This window comes from Siniperca chuatsi, linkage group LG6 (genome assembly GCF_020085105.1).
Source record: "Siniperca chuatsi isolate FFG_IHB_CAS linkage group LG6, ASM2008510v1, whole genome shotgun sequence".
NCBI lineage: Eukaryota > Metazoa > Chordata > Actinopteri > Centrarchiformes > Sinipercidae > Siniperca > Siniperca chuatsi.
The window spans coordinates 7,411,370-7,433,772 of record NC_058047.1 but is presented as its reverse complement, the minus strand read 5'-3'; the positions used below and the strand labels follow the sequence as shown (position 1 = coordinate 7,433,772).

The window sequence follows — 22,403 nt, the reverse complement described above, 5'->3', positions numbered from 1 at the left end:
CTTTGTGTGTCTTTTGCTGGAGCAGCTGTGGGAATTTAGACATTTCCCAGGTGTTTGAACCTTTATAAAACAACAAAAGTTTAAAAGACATTCTGGTCTCATCCTACAAAAACTTTCTGTCCCCATCTGACAAGTGTTGAGTTGGGAATGGGGAGTATGGGATTGGAGAGGGTGGGCAGAGTGTGCTACTACAACCTGACATAATGTTGCCTCATCCTGAGATGTGACGTGCACATTTAATTTACCGCCTGCAAAACACCAGAGACAGACATGACAGAGTGGTAGACTTTAAGGATGGAAAAGAGGGTGGTGAAAGGGAAAGTAACGACATAAAACCAGCTGGAGGCACTGACAAAGGATTCTTTTAGTGGCAATCCTGATTGGCACCCAAAGTTGTCCCTGGGCATTTCAGACTCGTAAAACTTTAATATGCAGTTCAATAACCATTTTCCCCTCTTCCCCTCCTCTATTCTTCCAAAGAGGGATTAGAGTGGCAGGGCTCAGCCTCAAAAGAAATTGGAAAATGAGTGGCAGAAGGTTGTCCAAGAAGGGAGAAAGATGCCAGACATGACAAGACCACCAGTAGAACTGAGCAAATTGGAAATGTGCCCATGTGAAAGAATTACTTACTACTTCAGGGTCTAAAGGAAGTAAGCCCCAGTCTCTAGAATAATGCAAGTCTGCAAAGTTGACAACACTGAAAAAAGTTCTCCCAAAATCACTGAACTACCAATGGGGAAAGGTTAATTAACAACCAACCTTGTTGGTGGTGTTGTAGGTCATTATGTGTATTAAGTGTAATTTATTATGATGACTTAATCATTAAAATGCCCTTTTTTCTACAGTTTCTTCATTGGCCACAAGGAGTATTTGTCTGTTATATTTTCTTTTTGTCAAGTCTCACAAGGCAATGCTTATTTAAAATCTTTACATTTTGTGACCGTAATTACTGACTTCAGTCAACGACATAAGGGCTATTCAGCTACAACACGGGCTAACAGATTAGAAGACCATTTATGAAACATTTTAATAATGATGAAACTAGCTCCTGACAAATTTCAGACTGAGGTCAACAGCTCAGAAAGAGCTTCCAACTTATATATGAAAATTAATCATAAACTCACCTGCAACTAGTCTGGCCGTACATTTCGTACAGAGAGTGCTATTATTTCAATCTTTTTGACTATTGGTCCTATAATATCTAAGCTTGAAGAGGATAGACATACTGATGATAGATGTAATGATGTTCAATTACATTATTAATGTGTTCCAACTGTAATAAAAGAACATGCCTTCAAAAAGTCTATTGAATGACTAGGATGCATATATTATTACAGAATGTGAAACACACTCAGCCTATGGTTTAACAAATTTCTATTCACCTAGTCCTGCAGTAGTTTACAGATTGTTCCTTTAACTGGCTAATATCATAGTTGAGGAGATGCACTGCAGCTGCCCAATGATGGTTTATTTGCAGCATGCATGGAATACGGTGCCATTGACCCTCAATAAACCCTGTCAAGCAACGACCCAAGGATGTCATCATAGCTGAATCTCCCTTGAGAAAATCGTAAACCTCAACTCATCTCAGACTACCATAGATTGGTGTACTAATGTCAATAATACCACAAATGCCTTAGGTAAAATATTGATCACACGTTTAACAGACATAGTAAAAGGTCTGCTCTGCCTTTAATTATCAAGCTACAAGCCTGCTATAAGATAACCTGAAGAGAGACCACACTAGATGAAACTGCTGTTAGGGCTTAACAAGAGTGCCATCCTGTGGTAAAGTAAAACATCACTAACCAGAAGCTCATTTTGCTCCAGACTAAGCAGGACTTAACTTCACCAGAAATCCGTGAAGTGTTAGTCTTTGACTATGACTGAGCGTATCAGCATAAACAGTCTCAAAATGTTTGGGTAAGACTTTAAGCTGCGCTGCTCTGATGGAAATCCAAACAACCAGGGTGTTGTATTACTATCACTTGTGTTTGTGCTACAGTATGTTTGTGTTATGTCTTTTCTATGATATTGTAGCAAGTTTGTAGGATATTTAATAAATTAATAACTATTTACATATTTACTTTTAATTTTGCCACTCACTTTGCTTCATAGCCTAAAAGAAATGATGAGCCTGAGTTACAAATATTACCTCTGCAGTTCAGCTAAACTGAAAAAATGTGTTGCTCTTGTACTTTTTTCAACACCAGTTTTGTCAAACTACAGCTAAGGACAAGACAAATAATGAAGTAAAAATACATTGTATTTGAGTTATTTCATTCTTACTTTGCATGGAAGACGGTGGAGTTTTCTCTGCTCTTAGTGAAGGTGATGGGGAGGAACCTCAATGTGATATTCATCTTTCTGGCATTGGCTGCCAACCTCTTTGCCTGGAAAACAGAAAGGTAAAGATAGTAAAGTAAAACACAAATTCTCTGGTTTCAACTTATCAAATGTGAATATTTGCTTGATTCTTAGTCTTCTATGACAATAAACTGAATTCCTTTGGGTTTTGAATATGTCCACTTGGGCTTTAGGAAATCTTCACTATTTTCAGACATTTTATAGACAAAATAGTTAATTGACTCAAAAGGTAATAATCAAATTAATTGATAATGAAAATAATAAATAGTTGCAGCCCTATACAGTATGCACAACATTATCATAATATATTCTGCATATAGTAGTGTCACAGAAAAATACTGGTAGAGGTACAGCGCAGTTTAGTATTTTTATAAAAGGCCCCAAAACACATCAAGATTCATAAAACTAAACAAAACAACCCAACAGCCATCAGACCTTTAATAAAGATCTCACAGCAGCATACTTCAGACAAAACAACTGTTTATTGAAACAGGATGTAACAGAAAGCTTCTATTTTTAGCCTAGAACAGATTTGTTGGGACCACAGGCTGGCTGGCATTTCAGTTCAGTTCTATGGAAAAATCAGCGGGGGGACATCTTCTCTAAGAACAAATAGGTATAAATACAAAACATCTGTTCTGCATCAATAAATCCAGCTGTGCAAGTTTCACTAACAATTAAACCAAAGATGACCTGAACTGGCCTCATCTAAATTTGAAAGGACAAGCCTTTCTTTTCTGGTACTCGTAGCGCCTTCATGACTTCAGATATTGGGTAGTGAGAGGCAGTAAAATAGATTTATTAAAAGGTGGGGCAATACAAGGCTAATAACAGATTACTGCACTTGCAATGTTCTAGTGGAAACCCAAATCCCAAAGCTCATGTGCCAAGCGTTTATCTCTTCCTGAGAATAAGCCTCATTATTTTGATTGAAACCCCATAAACGAACATGCATTACTCCAAGCTATCAAATATCACTTGTGTTGTATTGTAGTAACAGTACAGGTGAACGCTGGCAGGGACACTGAATCTTACATAAATGAATGCCTGTGGTTTGGAGCAACAGCAGTAAGCATTGCATAACTACAACCACAAATTATACAAGTGAAGCAATAAAAGCACAAAGAGAAAAGCATTAGATTATGCTAGTTTTTAATGGTAAAGCTAGGTTTTAATATTATAGTTTTCATCTTTGGATTTTTAAGATATATATATATATATATATATATATATATATATATATATATATATATATATATTTATTAATTAATATATATATATATATATATATATATATATATATATATATATGTAGACAATCACAAATAATTATTGCTTCAATAAAGATATTAGCTTGACATTCCGGGCCAGTGTTTATCACACTGCTAAAAGAAAATTATCACATTTATTATGACTTAAAAATGCTCTTTAATGTAACAAAGTTCCAGGTCTCTTAAGTATCTTAAGAGTGATTCTTAGATGACTGCAGTGCAGAGACCAAGGTTAGCATACACCTATCATTGGTCATGTTAGCAAGTATGATTAATTGAGAATAGGGTTGCCTACTATTTGCATTTGATTTGAACATTTAATTGGATTTTACACCACTTTTTCTTCTTTTATCAGACTTACAAACAACAATAATAAACCTGGCACTGATGTTGTTTGCAATCATTTTGCATGCATCTTCATTGTGTGCACTTGTTAATGTGGTACTAATGTCTCCTTATTTTATGATTTATTTGATAGACTTCATCTAGCAGCAGCTGAATTTCTTTCCTACTTCAGTTTTGCTTGTTCTTGTTTGCATTTCAGCCAGTGTATGTAGAAATGAGTTGATTGATAAATGTGTCTTATTCTTCATGAAAACCTTTTGTACTCCTAAGTTGGCTCTTTTTAGCAAGCATTTTTAGAAGTTTGATAAATACAGGCCCCAGGCTTTAGATGGTGCGGTCAGTGTAAGGTCAGCCTGTACTTGCTCTGGGTGAAAGGGGTTCAGTTTGTAAAAATCTCTAAGCTTTTAAATCTTACCCATATTAGCTTTCAATTTAGCTGTGATTTGGTGGTAAGATAAATTTTTCAGCACTCATGAGAATAGTCTTGGCTGAACTGGATGAACAGTTATGAAATGTTGCCTTTTTTCAAAGCTAACACATGAGCAGTAGTGACAACAATGAAGAGAGGACCATCTGTTTTTGGTTCTTAAATACCAAAAACATTTCCACTGAATTTCAGAAACATACAAGTGTTATTATTTGAACAAAATTAAACAACTACTTAAGAATATCTAATGATATGTTCAGATAAACAGTATAGTTCTATTTCATACATAAAACTCATCAAGGACATACAAAATTGGATTCACAGTTGTAAGTTTATTCTTGAATAGGATTTACCAACAGAAAAATTAATTTGGGATAAATTATGAAAGCCAACAGTTTTTGGTAGAGAACCAAGACTTTGGATTCTACAATACTGACCACCATCATTGTTTTCCACAGTATTCCTCTGAGTTTGCATAAAACCGGTTTTGTTTCTACTGCTGCCTGAATACATGCTCACATAAGGTCAACTTATTTTAGCATATAGTTTACTCTAACATAGTCTATTTCAGAAATTTAAAAGGGGCCCTGTGGGGTTTTCTTGTAAACAAACAAAAGTTATGTTTACATTCAGTGTTACTCACCAAAACGTATTGAGGTCTAACAAATGTGTTGTGTGCATTTCCTTCCTCATAAAACACATGCAAAGCCAATTTTGCAAGTATTCAAATCCAGCATGATTTACATCCACGTTTACTAGCTTGCAGTCTTAATCACTTAATTTGTAAATCAAGGACGTACTTTAAAAGTGGCACGAGGAGTCCGGATGAGATTGTCTCTGGTGGCACTATCAGCGAAACGTCCTGTATCCTCCAGAAACCTGTAGTCTAGAGTACAGGTAAAGGACAAATAGTAAACATACATAAAAGTAAAAGAGTAGCATATATTTTTAGAGTACCACTCATTAATAAAATATGCCAATATTAACTGTGTATCAACTTCTTTTTTTTGCTTAAAGAAACACACATCTTCTGCAAACCATGACAAAAATAACATCCTTAACAACCGACTTGATGGTTAGTTCTACTTGACAGTGATGATCGTTCGACAATATTTACTTAAAAATTTGAGTTCAACAGTGTCTCCAAAAAATGTTTTAGAATAAATACTAAAACTATTCTGGCTGTTTTCAGTTTTTCAGTCATGGGAAGGAGTAAAGAAGATGCTCACCATTGAGAAGCGCCATTTCATCAAACTGTGAGAGGGTCACAAAGGCAGTTTTATTTCTAACTCCACTGCATCCCAAATCTTCCTTGTGTTTCTTCACACACAGCAAGCTGAAAAATATACACAAAGAGAATTTGTCAGGTAACTCTTTGATTCTTTAAAAGTTTGGTTTGGTGGCATTTCAGCTTGTCCAGACAGTGGCCAAAGGACAGCAAAGAGAAAACTGGACAAAAAGAGATGTAAGACAAAATGCAACAAATGTTATCTAAGGACTGCTGGTCTGCTGAACGGAGACTGGCAAATATGAAATAGCATACCCCTGACAAATTGAAAAAATAACTAGCGCTGCAGGTGGATAAAAACTACTAGATTTTTTCCATTATCTAAAGAGGTTATCATCATTCCAGAAAGTTTTAATATCTGTGTGCTAATAGAAAAACCCAGAGAAAACAAGCTGATTTTTCCCATATATTTTTTGTGGACAACATCCATCAACGACTAGACCAGACATAAACACAGCACCAAAATAAGCTGACAGTATTTATGCTCCATTTCCTTCCCAATACCAAGTGAAACTCTTCTGCCCTCACAAAGTTTTTATAAGAAGCAATTGTGAAACTGTGAAAGTAGGAACAGACAACAAATTCAATGATAGTGATGACAAATCAAAAAAGTATGAGGTACCATTACAAAAGTTAGAACAAAGGTATTGGAAACGATATATTAGTCAGGTAACAAGAAAACTGGATTCACAAATGTATAGCTGTCAAATTAATTACATTGTCCTTCATGCCAGAAAGAAATAAAGCATCACCAGTGAAAGATCAACATAGAATGTTCAACACAATTATTTTTATATATATATATATATATATATATATATTTATCAGATGATTTTGTACACACTACTTTTTTCGTTCCGTTGTGGGAATTGTGAGGGAACTACTGTATATAGTGCATAAATTTCACACTGTGAGAAAACCAACTAATATCTCCAATGGAGAAACTGAAACCAGTAATCTTTTGGCATTTCTACCTAAAAATTACTTAAACAATTAACCAATTATTAAAATAGTTGCCAATTAATTTTCTGTCGATTTAGCCTACTACTAGATTAATTACTTGAGCCCTAAATAAAGGGGCCATTCTACTGCATAATGAGTACTTTTACTTATGATACATTACTTACATACATTTTGTTGATAATGCTTGCATCCTTCTACTTAAGTAAGATTTTTAATTTTTTTACATAGTTGTATTGGTACTTTCACTTAAGTAAAGGACCTAAATAATTCATCCCTCACTGCCCACCTGCACTTTTGAGATGTCTCAAATTAAAACATAACTGAAACTAATGTGATTGTTCAAAAGTGCCTGTAATTGGCTTTCTGAAAGATCCAACTAAAAAAAAAAAACACAAAAAACTTGGGATTTATTCCAAGCATGGAAAGACACATTTTCAGACACTTTCTGTGGTATTTGGCCAGACAAAGACTGTATCCCTAGAAACTATGTAAAAGGAATGCTGAACGATGCCCAAAACAATAGGTAACCATGAAAGAAAGAGAAAGGACATCCCCTAGCATCCTTTGATAAAATCTTAATGAAACTTTCAGGTATGACCTTCAATATGCCATTTAGTACTTAAAGGTTAAGTTGTAAATGCTTCAGCATCCACAAAATTCAAGGAATAGGCCATGGACCATTGCCATTGCTGGTGGCATGTTGTTGCTGGCCATGAATTAAAGTAGAGTTCAGTCCATAAAAACAAAAACTTGGCCAAGAGTCAATCATAAATATTACGTTACTGCACGCAAAGGTAGAACAGATTTTATTAACATAATTCTTTTGTGATTATTGTTTTTTTAATCAGAAAAAGCAGAACTATTTCTTTGGTTTTTATGAGTGATATCAAACACGGATGGAATATAGCTTTTATGCTGCATGAAATAATATGATCTCATCATAGAGATAGAGCAGAAGACCAAGGCAAAATCAACTCACTAACGGAACTCATCTTATTCATGTGATCTCACTGCAATTTTAACAATATAAGCAAGTATTTATCTCTGATGACATGAAAATCTGCCTGCAATTATGCTCACAACTACTAAATTATCCAAGGTCCTGGACAAAAGGAAACTAGTGCTATTTTTAGCGTGAATATGCCGCCCAAGATAAGAGTGATTCCTGTGTTCACTTTCTAAATGACAAAAAACTGTCAACTCTGTAGCCAAGTCAAGAGTTTTGGTGGACCTCAATCTTTCTGCTTGCTTTACTGCCCATATCCAGTGCATACTGTCCAATACACAAACAAATAATATATTCTTTGAAAGACTGCATAGGCCACATAAGTTTCCTGTACCCATTCCATCCTCATCTTACCTCACGTTACATAATTTCAGACTCACAGGGAGATTGTTTGCAAGCACCTGGGGGAGATCATTTCAGCCGAATCGGAGCTTTAAATGAAGCCTTGGGCTGGCCAAAGTCTCTTTCTTCCATGTAATGCAAGTTTTACAACAACTTGGCATTTCTTCTATTAGTTTACTTTTTGGCTCTTGGAACACCGGGCATTGCTAATATTTAATGTTAGGGTTTCAAGTACATAATAGAAAGGATACAGGTAGGTTTATAGGTGCAATGTAGCTTCAGTCTACATATTAAAGGTATTGGTTTAGTGGATTTTTCAGGAATTATTACCATTTTGTCTGCTTCCTCTGCAATTTAATTGCTTCATCATATATAAATATGAGCAAAAGATGACTTTACGGAATTCAAACACGTATCTATAAAAAATATACACTAGGGACAAAGTCATGTAACATGAACAAAGTGACATAATGAGTATATTCTGCAGGGCAGTAGTTCCCACCTGATGTCTACTTATGAAGGCTTGTCACAGGTTATAGCCTTAGTGTGAACATGAGAGGTCAAAGCATCCAGTATTTCACAAGAAAAAAAAAGTCAGAAACAATGTAACATAATTTTGTCTAACAGCGACATTGTTGTCTTTCTTATCCCTTTGATTTAATTGTGACCTTTCAGATATGTTTAGGGACCCCTTGGTGATGTTTATTTAACAGTAAAATAACTGCATTACTTGTATAATTATCTCACCTGCAAGAATGGGCAAGACAGGCAGGACATCTGTACTTCGCCTCCTCTGATCCACACGCACCACAACTGCAGGACAGACGTCATGTCAGCATGGTGCATATACATTTTGGGCAGTTTTAAAGTTAAACTGAAACAAACAGGATTAATAGCAGGGGCAAAAAACGCAATAAACAACCCACTTGACTAAAATACAACATTAAAACGTCTACACACAGAGACATTAAGCAGTTGTGACAATGAGGTACTCTATCAAATCATAGCGTGACAAAGATTAGGCGACATGACTCATAGAAACAAGAGACAAAACGATAAATACGAGGAAAGATAAAGAATGACAGTGAGTAACGTTAGTGTGAGAGTTTGTGGGCGGCTAGCTAACTAATGGTATGCTAACTTCGTAGCTAACGTTAACGTTACCTAACTAGCACACACCGCTAACGTTAGCTACCTGACGGTTTTTTATTTGCAATTGGTAATATCTACTACTCCTTATATCTGTCTAAATTCTACAAAAGTCCAAATTAGGCTTGAGCATTCAAACATTAAAGCAGAAATGAGCCTGTAAGCCGAGTTAGCAGTTTGCTCCTGACTTGCTGTCTGTTAAAACACTTACTTGGAGAGAGAAATCTTTCTTTTGGTCCCTTTCAGCTCTTCTTCTGGACCGCTGCTTTCCACTTGGCTGTCTACAGTTAACATTATGTCTGTTGTCGGTATAATTACAGAGCACATTACAGGAGAACTCTAGCCACAAGTTGGACTCAACCGGTGGCATCAAAACAAACCCTCTTCCGCCGGTGGCCACTCTCAACACGTGGAGATGAGTTCCGGTTGGAAACCTGCTCACTGGCGCCTCCCGGTGTTTGTGGATCAGAACTACAACGTCCTCTAGAGATGTCAAAGTAAACACACTAAGAGCACAAATAACACTGAGCTGATGAGGATGGGGAGAATATATGTCCATATAATGCAGGTGCTTGAGAGTCGTGAGAGGGCAAATATTCACACCATATTAATTCACTATATTCACAGGTCTTGAAAAATAAACTCAGACCATGGAAAGTGCAGAGCTTTTGTTTTGTTCATGGTAAGTAAATAGTCTGGTAGGACAGTAACTACAAATTCTCATTCTGTGCCCAGCTGCAGATTGTTTTTATGACCCTAATGTAGCTGTAACTGTAGACAGTCTATGATCTATACAATACATGAGGTGTTTATTTGCAAGTCCTCACCACCTTTTATGTATGCTTATATAGGGTGAGTTTACTGTGGTGGGAGTCATAGCAGATTGACATCTGTTTTTCTTTAAGGTGTGCGCATGTGTGTGTGAGAGAGAGAAAGCATGTGCACACACCATATTTGATGAGCAGTTTCTAACACTCTGAGTTTAAATATGAAACCTGTGCTAGAGGGATTGGCACAAGAGTAGCATCGAGCCACGTATATTACTACTCACATTTCACATCATATGGTTGACCTCACTATATAGATGTTGCAGAGTACCAAAGTAAGATGATATCCTTCCTCGATTTCGACTATGTGGTCTAAATATAGCCAAAATGCTCTTCTAGAATCTAGTCTTTAGTGTTACTTTTATACTAATCCAAACCATTTCTCTCTCTCTCATTTCATTAAGAGCAACACTTATTTTCAAAAACACCCTGGACATGCTCACACACATTCACACCTGGAAGCTGCCCCGGACAACCACAGTCTTATCTGTTGGCTACTGAGCAGTTCCACTAGACCAGTTGGGGTTAAGGTCGTTGCTCCAGGGCACTTTCCCCTCCAAGATTTATTCTGCCAGGGTCCAGGCGTCAAACTGCTTCTCTAAACTTTAGGCCACCACTATTCAACAATAGATTTTCAGTAGGAAACAGTTTATATGTAGTCTTGATCCCATCATACTGTATGATTTTAACCGTTTCAAAAAAGTACACAACCATTTGTGGATAAAATGTTTTATTTATTTGTTTGTCAACTTATTTATTATTTACACATTTGCATCCAACTTTATCCTCCACAGACTTTATATAATTACACTTTGTTCAAAGTAATATAACTTAAGAATAATGATGACTGTGTTTTCTGTGTATTCTGACTCTGGCCTACTATAGCTGCCAGTCCACTTAACCACCATTGAATGAACTGAAATAACAGTATGATAAACATACAGTCACAGGTGTGAACACACACACACACACACTCCTTTTAAACATAAATACTTCTTTAGACTGAGTTGTGGTTGACCAAATAGTTCTCTGAGAGTATAACTTACTGTGGTACAGTAATGTGAACAAAAAACAAAAAGGATATAAATAAACATACAGTATGCTGTCAATATATACACAGGAAATGTAAAAACTCACTGATGACTCATTCTTTGTTGCAGCACCAATGATAGGTTTCCCCTGAAGAACCTACCACATAGACGGAAAAGCTACAAATGTAGTGTATCAAAAAATGGTTCATAAATTAGAAATGACCAAATCAAAATAAGTACTTATACAACATAACAAATCTTGATGTAACCGGTACATACAACACAAAGGCAAAAAAAAGACTAACTTGACATTAGCAACTATTCTAGAAAGCAAATGAGCAGGTAGAGGTAGAGCACCATCTGTCAAGATGTACAGGTCCTACTGGGCAGGACCGAAGACAAAAATATCATGAAAACAATGTAAAATATAGCCTTTGATCAAAAAATGAAATATTTAAAGCAGTCACACATTATCCACATGCTATTGCACTCATAAAAACCTTTAGTTAGACAGTGCTCCTACGTAGAGGCCTGAAACGCTCCTTCGGGTTAGGCCTCTGCTTAGGATGGTCTGGGTGTGTTTGGGGGTGAGGGGTGAGAGGGAGGTGTGAGTTTTAGGGGTTTGGATAGGCTGCTGCTTAGTAAGGCCCTACCCTGCGATCAGGGAGTAATATTGGCCCATATACAGCCAACCTAAGGACCGTTTGACTGACAACTATTGACAAAACATACTTTACACAATTATTGATAAATATTGGTATACACTGTTCTCCTTTGGCCTTCTTGGCCTGGATGTTCCACAGAGATTGAGTTCTTCCATGTAGATCTGGACATTGGGCAGTTGTTGCTCTGACAGGTCCCATTAACGGTTTCCAAGGAACACGACAAACTCTGATGGACCCTCACTCTTTGGTAGGCAGCCATTTTTTGTAACAGCCTTGCATTTTAGTAGTTTATGTAAATAGGTTACAGGACGGTGATGTTGGTGTCAGAGGAAGCAGACTGGACCGATTTCTATATGCCGCTGACTGTTGGGCTGTGATGTGGGAAATTCCTGTATGTCTACAATAGGTAGCTGACGACTGTCCTGAGCATGGAAGAAGAAACGTGATTGGTGCCAGCTGCCATCTTGGATCTGAAAGAGGATGGGTGGTGGAAAGAAAAAAAAGAAAGAAACATCATTGAAGTGATTCATATTCCAAATTAATTCAATAAATACTACAAAAAATGTATTGGAAATGTTTTTCTAATAAAATCTAAGTCTAATATATACATTTAATATTTTGTCAAATATAAAAACTAGAATCACCACCCCACAGTTGTATGCCTCTGCCAACCAAGTTGCAAGTTGCAGTTTACATCCATGTCTGTCCAGACTCATATATGTAGTGAATTCTTGGAATGAATTGAATAAAAGTGTATTTTTTGGCTAAATGGAAGTTATCACTATATTGATGATACATATGTATGATTCGAGCAAATATACATTGGTGAGCTGAATAATGAAGGTTTATCATAGATGTATTGGATAAAAGGTACACATGTACTTGATTACTATGTAAAGATGGATTCTTATGGAGTATAGCTACACAAAATGTGGTGCTTTTGTTTTCTCCTGGCATTTTTAGATGCAATGCCCCTCTATGCGCTGGCGGCATAATAATGTTTGCATGAGTTTCTTAAAAATGAAAAGAGCTGCATGGTGGAACTTTCTGCCAAACAGCTCGAACACATAGTCTTCATTCTATATCCTTAATTTCCATCAAATCGTCAATGCATGGGACAAATCACTCAAATATGTGTCGGACTAGGTAGAAAATAAACCAAATATCTTTAAATATTTATTACTTATTTTTTATACACAGAAAAAAGTCATCCCTGCATTAAATTGTTATCATGACAGGTCAAAATCTAAATAGGTAAAAGATCGACATAAATGTTTTAAAAGGATTCGTTGCATCAGTTCTCTGTCCTGCTCATCACCTTGCACTCGTCTTGTAGCACATGTGGTTCAAGTAGTGTGTCTTCCTCAAACATCTGTTTGTTCCAGCCACGAAATCGAAGTGTGGTGTTCTCTTGCGGTATGGATCCAGTGGAGCTGAAGCTGTCTGTGGTTCCGTAGGGAGGCTCATTCAGGCAGTGGAGTGTGATGCTGTGGCTGGCCTCAGTACTCAGTAAATGGAGAAACTTCATTTGGACTTTCCCTTCACCAAACACCATCTGTCGTGGAGAGCAGAAACAGTAGTGTGATCAATCTGCCATCATTATCACAATAAACTTGCATTTCAAATGTTTGAAAAACTGTGATACAACCTCCTACAATGTCTCCTGCATTAATGCAAAGGACAATATAGAGGATTGTTGCAGTTACTAGTTATATAAATTGAAACATTTAGGGTGCAATTATGTAAAAGTTTGAAATATTCATGGCAGTTAAGGTTCTAAATTAATTTAAATTAATCCTTTAGTGCTATACAGTCTGTGTTAGATAGTGTGGAAAGGTTCAAAGAATCAACTGATATGGATGGAGACGGGAATGACAGAGCACACACCTGTCCCCACCATCCAAAACCTGGGACAAAAACTAGTATTTCTATTTATTTAGGCTTCAATAAAGTATGAGCTCAAACAGCCCTTTATTTTATCTAGCACCATCAACATTGATATGTTTAACACTTAAGTGTTACCTTATTAGAGGCCACCGGATATAAACAGGTCTGCCCTCCTGCAGTAAAGTTACAGAAGACCTTGAAGGCATCAGAGGTACAACCCAAGTTTGGATCAATCCAGAACCAACCTGAAAGTCCCCAAATTCAAGGAGAGAACAGAGAGAGAGAGTGAGACAGGGAGAGCAAGACAAGTATTTTATAAAAGGTATATGCAAACATCTACATATGGCTAAAGTTATGTAACAAAAAAGCTCATATTTTGAAAATCCTGCCATCCTATCATTTCAGTACCAAGTAGATGAGACTCTTACCATCTTTGAGCTTGTGATGACAATCAAGCAGATCTTTACAGACACGAGCCGGGTTCTCCCGAGTGCCCAGAGGCTTTTTGATGCTCTCAATTACACGGCTTAGGTAACGAAGAGTCTTAAGTATCTCTGTATTCTGGTCTGGCAGGCTCATCTCTGTGTTCTGGAAACTCTGGTTAAGGATGTGAAAGACAACACTGTCAAACTCCAACATTATATATTAAGTGCCTTTATTACAGTTACAATACCAGAACAGAATTTGTAAAGAACTTAACATTAGAATTTTCAACTAATCTGCCATCCATCCAACAATCCACCCATTCACCCTGTCCACAGAGTGAGTGTATTAGTGCCTTACCTCTGTCCTGAGGGCAGCGTTAGAGTCAGTTAGACCGTAGGCTGCCAAGTCATCGAATATCTGCCTCTGTCGATTCAAAATCAACACATTCAGTTTAATGAAAACATAACAGATTCAGTGCCCTGTTCATTACTGAACTGAAATATTTTAATCCGTAGGCTTCTTCAATACACGTCCAGTTTATAGAGAAAACTTTAATAGGATAAGAATACACTTTAATACCAGAGGAAAGCAGTAAAATAGGTCTTGCATCAATAAACCATCACATTCCTGACTTCAGTAGGGGGGAAGAATAACACATTCCACTCAAGCATAAACACTACAGTTATCACATAATGTGTAAACGAGAAAAGGCATCTGATATAGTTGTTTTTCTGGGTTCTTAGAAGTGTTCGAACAGGAAAAAATCATTCAGATAGCAGAAAGCTACACTTTATCCAGAAGTAATGACAGATGTGAGGAGGGTTTCTATCACAGTGCCAGAGAAGGCTAATCATTGATCTCCTCTGCCAATGCTACAAGTGTTCTTTTTGCATGTCTTGTCTTTGTTGGCTCATCTATAGTTTAGCAAATCAGCAAAATGCATGCCATGGCTCTATCACATCCTGGCTTTTTGGGGAAATGGCTGCTATCGCTTTTCTGTATTTCTCTGAAAAGTCTATTGAAGCTTAGACAGTCACAAAGCTCGGGTTAACAGGGTTACTCTCCAGCCAGACTGAGATTCAGACATACAACAGGATGAGGATACAGGGTTTAGTCAAACGTAAAATTACCCAAGAGCTGGACAATTTGTCCTGCAACTTTATAGTCCAAATCTTGTGTCTTTTACATGAAACTCAGAACAGGACTCCTGCCTTCTAGCTGATTCTGTCTACCTGTCTACATGAGTGACATGAAGCACTTACTGTTGGACCTGGAGCACCAGGAGGTCCCTAAGGTGGGAAGAAAGGAGAAGACAAAATGAGTGACAGTGAAATATGATCCCATTGTGGCTGCGGTCACTTTCTGGTAAACCGTGTCTCTGTCAGTGTGTTCTGAAGATACATTATAGGGAGATGGTAGGGAGGGAGTAGTCTTTTAGTCGTTGTATTTTATAATGTATATATAAAAGAAATCATTTGAAATCTGAGATTGTCCATACGGCAATGCCACCAGTAATCCTAATTTGTCATGTTTCCAGAGTTTTTATACATTCTGGCCCAAAATTTTAAGTCCGCCTACACTGACTGAATAAAAAGTGAGCTCATCCATAATGCTTCATGATTAGAAATATCACAGAACTTTATTGTTACATTTATAGAGTATGTGTAGTATAAAGCTGAAATGTGATGGTGAGGTTGACACTTACTCTAGGTCCTGGACTTCCCTGTGGTCCTTGAGGCCCCTGAAAGTACGAGGCACAGACAATCAGTGTTAAAATGATGCATACATTATGTATTCTTTTTGTCCTTTTTCCTCTAGCGACCTCAAGACTTTACTTTAGCAGCCAATGTGAATACTCCTACACCCTACATTACTAGCTGAGAGCTTTAAAAAAAGAATGTGTATTGGGTAATGAAAGTACAGCATCACAGTGTGCAGAATGGGACTGATTCATTTTCTCCCTTCACCATTCTCTGTGATGCTGTGAGAAATAGCAGTAGGAATCTGACTGTGTATCAGACTGCCCCCCTCTGGCTGACTGTTCTATAGTAGCTACCTGGGGCAGCTGGACTTTATTAAGTCTGTTGATGGGGTTTCAGGTAGTTCACGTCCATATATGTGAGAGTATGCATGTATTTGACATCATCACTGTTTGAGAAAAGGCTAAAATGAAGTGTGTGCACAGTCTGTGTGTGTGGGTGGTTGTGTCAATTACAGAGGCATTTAAGCTGATCTGAGAATCTTACTATAGTTTGCATTACTGACAGGGAGCAGGGATATATATGTGAATATAAATATAAACTAAACTACCACAGCCTTCGTCATCTACAATAGGTCTCTTTTTTTACACCCACAATCTGCTTTAAAGTGGCGCCATGATAACTGGCCCATCAATGCTTTCTCAGTAAGGAATTTTAAAGTCTGACACTTCAGTGACATATAATCATGATATAATCACATGGTATATCAGCATGTAATCATATGTACTAGAAATCATTATCATATAATCAGCCTGACAAACTTTTCAGTGTTTGACTACTGGTTTGAATCAGATCTTACTATTTCGCCATTGATTCCCTTTGGACCCCTTGGCCCCTGTGGAAAAGAAAAGTAACAACATGAAAACATATACAGCATTGTATCTCACTCTGTATTCTACATTAACTTGAATTAGCACATGGCCAGTTAACGACTGTTTTTTATTAAAAGTAAAAGAATATCTCTCATTACTTCCATTGTGTCAGTCTTTCTCAGTTCTACATAATTCACTGATCATTGTCTTGTGATTGCCTTGTCATTATATAATTCTCGTTACACACACACACACACACACACACAGAAACATACAGGTTTTCCCATTGGGCCCATCATTCCTTCAGGGCCTACAGGTCCAGTAAATCCCTGAAACAAACAGTAGAGTTGAGGATGAATAAACACGTCTGTCTGAATTTACATGTTCTGAACAGTTAGACTGTTGAGAAGGAGGTTACAATGTATCTCACAAGGCTTCAGGGTGTCCTAAGTAATTACAATGGGTAGAAGAGAACTCTGCACGTATTTCTGTTTCTATTTTTATTAAACTTACCAGAGTACCCATTGGGCCTTTAGGGCCAGGGAAGCCTCTCAATCCCAAATCACCATTCGGCCCCTGTTTGAAGGAAAAAGAGATCTTGTCAATCCTTGGGTGTCATTATACAGGGGCAATTTACTCTGGGACTTTTTAAAAATGATATCTTATCTCCTCTTTTGTTATGTTTTATCGTCTTTTACACGCTTAACTGTTGGTTAGCTATTCCATCTCTTACCATTGGCCCTGGAAAGCCCTGTAAACCGACCATTCCCAGATCTCCAGTTTCCCCCTACAAGCAAAAAAGACAGTAACATCATAGCAACAGAGGAGTCTTACCTTTTACACACTGTCATTGTGACATTTAGTATGCATTTGATAAACAAATCATATAATAAGTAAGGGTATATAGTATGTGTGTATGTGATTGTGTATTTTTGTGTGATTTTTTCATCCCATTTTATAACTACAGCTTCAGACACAGTAGGAACACAGTAAGTTGGCCTTTTAAAAATTTCATTTCAAAAGAACTGGGGCACACACAAGGCTTTATGTTTGGATCTACAGTAGCCCCAGCCCACATTCACACACCCTCCTAGAAACACACACTGTGGGCTTAGGTGTCTGTACCCTATTCTGTGTCTGAGCACTGTCTGTCGTCCAGGATGGCAGACACTATGTTTGTACAGCCAGTCATCCACATCCCCTTGACAGCTCTGCTTTCGGGCCAGCGACTTTGACCGAGAAACTCTATTCACTATAAGTGTAAAGGGATCTGACCCAAGGGCCCGAGACTACTCTCTGTTTCACAAGCATCAATGGCGAAAACTAGGGGAGGGAGGGGAGAGCAAGGGATTGAATGTTGTTTCTTTTTTCTTCTTCTTTGAGGAGTTACATAAGTTAAGTGGAGCACCTCTTGTTCGGGTCTCTGGGGTGTGAGGATCTTGCATAACTTGGCCTTACCAGACGGAATGTTTCCATTCCTGGTCTCGCCCAGATAATTTGTTACTCTACTCGGGGTGGAAAAGTGTCAGACACACACATTTTAAACCCCACCACAGATTGGCTATCTAAACCCCTGAAGCTATATTTAGAGAGGCATTAAAGAATGTATATAAGCTTATAAAACAATCTTTCAACAAGAACATTCCTAGGGATGGTATTAATTTAAAAAGTGATCTACACTGTTTAACGATGCAAAAAGATATTTTATGTGTGAAAGACATTTGAATGAGCATTAAAGAAAAATGTATTAATCTGAGGATCAAACAGTTACAAATAATAGTAAAATAATGCATCTTTTACTTACTTCTTTTACTTTATTCATGTTGATTTGATGTTGTGGCACAGTTTAGTTAATACTAATACTGCTGACAGATCTGAACCTCAAACATGAGCCAAAATCCCTATAATATAACCCTGCGAACTGCCACAATATCTACAACATGGTTATTGTTACACAATTATTCCATGCTATGGAAATAAACTTGAATGTATTTTATTGTTGAATTATTTTAAGACCTTTGCTTTAAATCACAAATGCCTATATATACTCACTGGTTGTCCTTTGGGTCCCAGGTCACCTTTCCTGCCCTGGTCACCTGTAGCCCCCTCCATGCCTTTGATTCCTGAGGCTCCCCTGTCCCCTGGCAGTCCTGGTTCTCCCTGAACCAACAAAGATCAAAAGTTAAAAATGTTAGAAAACTTGGAAAATGTTATTTCAACAGAGACTTTTTTTGTTTTGTCAAGACACACTGCAACAATTTAGAATTCATCAAGTCAATATTTATCGCTATTATCATTTTCACCTTGTGACCAAGAGGTCCTCTTTCTCCGGGTTGTCCAGGTAGTCCAACCTCTCCCCTGGGACCTGGACGTCCAGCAGTTCCCTCTTGTCCCACCAAGCCTCTCTGACCCTGAATGCACACAAGAATTTGTGTCAATAAAATGGCTGACTTCATCTTGTTGCTGTCTGATCATCAGGGACCATTATGGAAATAAGTCCTGGACTTTGTCATGTTATCCCTGACAATTGTCTTATACGCTAGTACTTCCTTTTTGACTTTTGTATTTGTACTTGTGTCAAATAAACTAAACTAAATGTCAAATCAAAATGTCGAGGAGTATGATTATATTAAAATATAAGAAACGATGTTTCCCCCTAATTCCTTAAATATTCTTAAACCTAAATTGTTTACATGCATGTTTACAGCTCGCATTCTTCTTCCTTGCCTTTGATGATGCATTGCAACATTTTTTGGAGCATTACAGCCACCAACTGTGAGCAGTAGAATTGCGTGAAACCACCCATGTGTCCTTGCACAAGTTACAAACAAAACGGCACCCCGCTCATCAAAACATTGCTCCATAGCACACTACTAGTGGTAAAACTCCAAACTCCATAAGGTTCATTTGAGGTTTAAGTCTCATGAAGAGTCATAATGGTGGTTAACAAAAAAGCACACACAGATGTTATGAGTAGGACAATGTCAATTTTTTCGTTGTTTCTTGCATTTAAAGGTTGCTCTTAAACAGCTGACACTCAAACGTCTGAGCATCCTGGAATGCACCAGCAAGGAAAATGTTTCAATTTCAATGTTTATTTCAATATATCCAAACACATTTCTAAGTTCATTGTATAGTCACAGATGTAAACCACAGTGCTGAAGTCTTCTGGCCCTCTCCTGGTTACTTGACAGTGTGCCTATAAAACTGACTGCCTGTCACTGAGTTGCTTTCTCACACCACAGACCACAGCGGTTTCCTGCTCCATCAGCAGTGTGGTGAGGCAGAAGGGAGCGAGTGATATTAGAATAACAGATTGAGTGGGTTGTTGTCGCCTTACATACGGCTTATGTTCCTCAATCACCATAAGGAGAGTGGAAAAGTCAGGAACCAGGTAGAAATTACACCGTTGTAGGTTTACTGGGTGAACCCCCAACCTGCAGGTGCTGAGAAGCTCTTGCATAAGAAAAAGTCACTGCCAGCTTAATAAGATCCCTCCTAGATCTCTTATTAAGCTTATGACCTCTGCAATACACAGCAAACCAAGTCACTCACTGACTTAACAGTTCGGGTGTTCTTAATCCTCCATATCAGGTCACAGTCAGTGTTTTCGAGGCCTGTTACAAATTAGGTAGCATCAGAGTTTACTGATGTTCTTCTATTGAATGGCTGATCCAAAAAGCCGGAGCCTCCAGCAAAAACACCTGTCTGGTGCTTGAATTTTAAACAACAGTCTGGTTCCCGAAATGCTCGTGTAACTTTGTCAGTTTGATTTCAGAGGATCACCTCTACTACATTTCTTTCTTGTTGCACACCACTATTACACTGTCTGAAAGCTGAAATGCACCAAATATGTTTTATAAAAGACTTTCCCTTTCACTGTGCGAATGCATCTAACTGGCAATGTGAAAAGAAATTAATATGGAAAACAATGAATAAGTACATAACTGGTCTGTACTTATTAGCAACTACTCAAAGTGCTTCACATGACATATCACATTTACCCCATTCACACACATTCATTCCTGCTAACTGCTCATTCACACACACCCTTCTGGAGCAATTTCGGGTTCAGTGTCTTGCCCAAGGACACTTTGACATGTGGGCTGGGAAAGACATGTGGGCATCGGACCTTTCGATTGGTGGACGACCTGCTCTACCACTAAGCCACAGCTGCCCCCATTATGGGAATAATGATTAACAAGGACAGAGAGGATGAGGACTCTGCCTGCCAGCAGAGGCAGAAGGAAGCCATATTACAATATCTTTCCCATTATGAAAGCACGTAGTGTGAAAGTGAAAATAGAGTTTCTTGCAGACCTTTCCTGCTGAGACAGCCCCAAGTGCTTTAAAAAGAGCACCATAAGAACTCTACTGACTACTGAAGCAGACTGTTGGCTCAAGAAAACCTGCTATCTCCAAAAACAGCTCACATATAAGAGAAGGTCTCTGTGAATTAAATAAAGCATGTATTTAAAATGTACAGGTAGTGTATTTTTTTCTAATTATACAAAGTATTTTGTGCAATTTAGGAGACCTAGATTATGGGACTCACTCTGCTCGTAAGAAACCCTATCATTTCAGTGGCCAAAATTAGACTTACTAGACTTTTACACAACAACATTATGTAAATGAAAGCCAGACAGAAAGGACTTGGCTTTCCAACTCTTGGCTGAGGACAAAGACATTCATGCATGAAATCCCAATCTACCCTGGCTGCACACTTATTTGGATAAACCCACTGTGTCGCAACCAGAAGAAGCCAATCAAATCAAACAAGGCATTTAATGATTAGTCAATCTCAGTTGTATGTTTCAGTCTTAAAACTACAGATGGTAACAGCTGAAGGAAAGCTTTGGGAACTCAGATGCAGTCAAATATAACCCCCGTGCTAAGGCGACAATGTGGCACGTTACCATGATGACTGAATGGGTAGTGAGGTCTATATGGTGTCTCAGAGGTACTCTGTAGTCCAATGCAACCAAGAACAAAAAACAATCAGGTGATTAAGTTGTCTGCAGCTGAATTTCACCTCTGCTGTGCATGAGATATTGTGGGGACTCCAGAAAACATTCTGGATATAGTCTGCATAAAAACAAGATAAATAGACCTACTTGTGTGAAGATCCAATTTCATGCATTAATTATTTTTGTGCCTTCTGATAATCATGCTTGGCAGGACCTTTTATTTATAAAGTACAGAGGAAAGACTAGAGGTTGCAGCTATAAAACAGTATTCCTATCTTCAGTGGGAGGGAGGGATTTGAAGTGAAGATAATAACAAAATGTCATATATGTCTCCCTGTCTAATAGCAAGAAAATATGTGGTAAAGGAAAGAGAAGCCATTCATTTATGTGCTCACGACTTACTTTACATTCCTTATTACTTTGGAATAAATCATAATAAATCATCAATAGGTACATCCTTAAACTACATAATATTATATTCAGATAGGGACATTGCTGTCTACATTATACTGTCGTTGATACCTGTCGTCCTTGTTTTCCTGGTAATCCTGGTAAGCCAATCAGTCCTGGGGGACCATCAGGCCCTGGGTAACCCTTCATTCCCACAAGTCCAGGTAAACCAATCGGCCCCTGGAAAAACAGTGACAGCGTCACTCAATCTCAGTCTCACCCTGAGGGTCATTTGCAAACTTACCATGAGCACCATATATTCACTATATTCTTATCATACCCGGTTTCTACACCCTAATTCTTCCTCTGAAATCTCCCCTCTAGATAAAGAGATGCATTCCTGCAGACCTCAGATGAGATTTGCAAGTTACATTTTGAATAAAGACACTTAAAGGAAAGTCAGTTTACAGCAATTTAAAG

At 37.8% G+C, this 22,403-nt stretch overlaps 2 protein-coding genes across 5 annotated transcripts in view; both read right to left on the bottom strand.

Annotated features, from left to right (window-relative positions):
• Window positions 1–9,621, bottom strand: part of znhit6 (zinc finger HIT-type containing 6) — a 31,549-nt gene extending 21,928 nt beyond the window's left edge. Inside the window, exons 1-5 of one of the 2 annotated variants that reach the window (XM_044200969.1) lie at window positions 9,370–9,621; window positions 8,757–8,822; window positions 5,640–5,746; window positions 5,211–5,296; window positions 2,290–2,393 (exon numbers count right to left, since the gene is read on the bottom strand). In XM_044200969.1, the coding sequence (XP_044056904.1) occupies window positions 2,290–2,393; window positions 5,211–5,296; window positions 5,640–5,746; window positions 8,757–8,822; window positions 9,370–9,485 (479 nt within the window). In that variant the 5' untranslated portion in view covers window positions 9,486–9,621. The remainder of the gene's footprint in view (window positions 1–2,289; window positions 2,394–5,210; window positions 5,297–5,639; window positions 5,747–8,756; window positions 8,823–9,369) is intronic. The other variant, XM_044200968.1, reaches the window with a different exon arrangement.
• Window positions 9,622–10,698: 1,077 nt separating this feature from the next.
• Window positions 10,699–22,403, bottom strand: part of LOC122877771 (collagen alpha-1(XXIV) chain) — a 96,430-nt gene continuing 84,725 nt past the window's right edge. For all 3 annotated transcript variants that reach the window (XM_044199785.1, XM_044199786.1, XM_044199787.1), the window contains 14 exons: window positions 22,056–22,163; window positions 18,870–18,977; window positions 18,619–18,726; window positions 17,300–17,353; window positions 17,080–17,142; window positions 16,842–16,895; window positions 16,554–16,589; window positions 15,700–15,735; window positions 15,257–15,283; window positions 14,352–14,417; window positions 13,997–14,165; window positions 13,704–13,813; window positions 13,000–13,236; window positions 10,699–12,151 (listed from right to left, as the gene is read on the bottom strand). In XM_044199785.1, coding sequence (XP_044055720.1) covers window positions 12,005–12,151; window positions 13,000–13,236; window positions 13,704–13,813; window positions 13,997–14,165; window positions 14,352–14,417; window positions 15,257–15,283; window positions 15,700–15,735; window positions 16,554–16,589; window positions 16,842–16,895; window positions 17,080–17,142; window positions 17,300–17,353; window positions 18,619–18,726; window positions 18,870–18,977; window positions 22,056–22,163 — 1,323 coding nt within the window. In that variant the 3' untranslated portion in view covers window positions 10,699–12,004. The remainder of the gene's footprint in view (window positions 12,152–12,999; window positions 13,237–13,703; window positions 13,814–13,996; window positions 14,166–14,351; window positions 14,418–15,256; window positions 15,284–15,699; window positions 15,736–16,553; window positions 16,590–16,841; window positions 16,896–17,079; window positions 17,143–17,299; window positions 17,354–18,618; window positions 18,727–18,869; window positions 18,978–22,055; window positions 22,164–22,403) is intronic.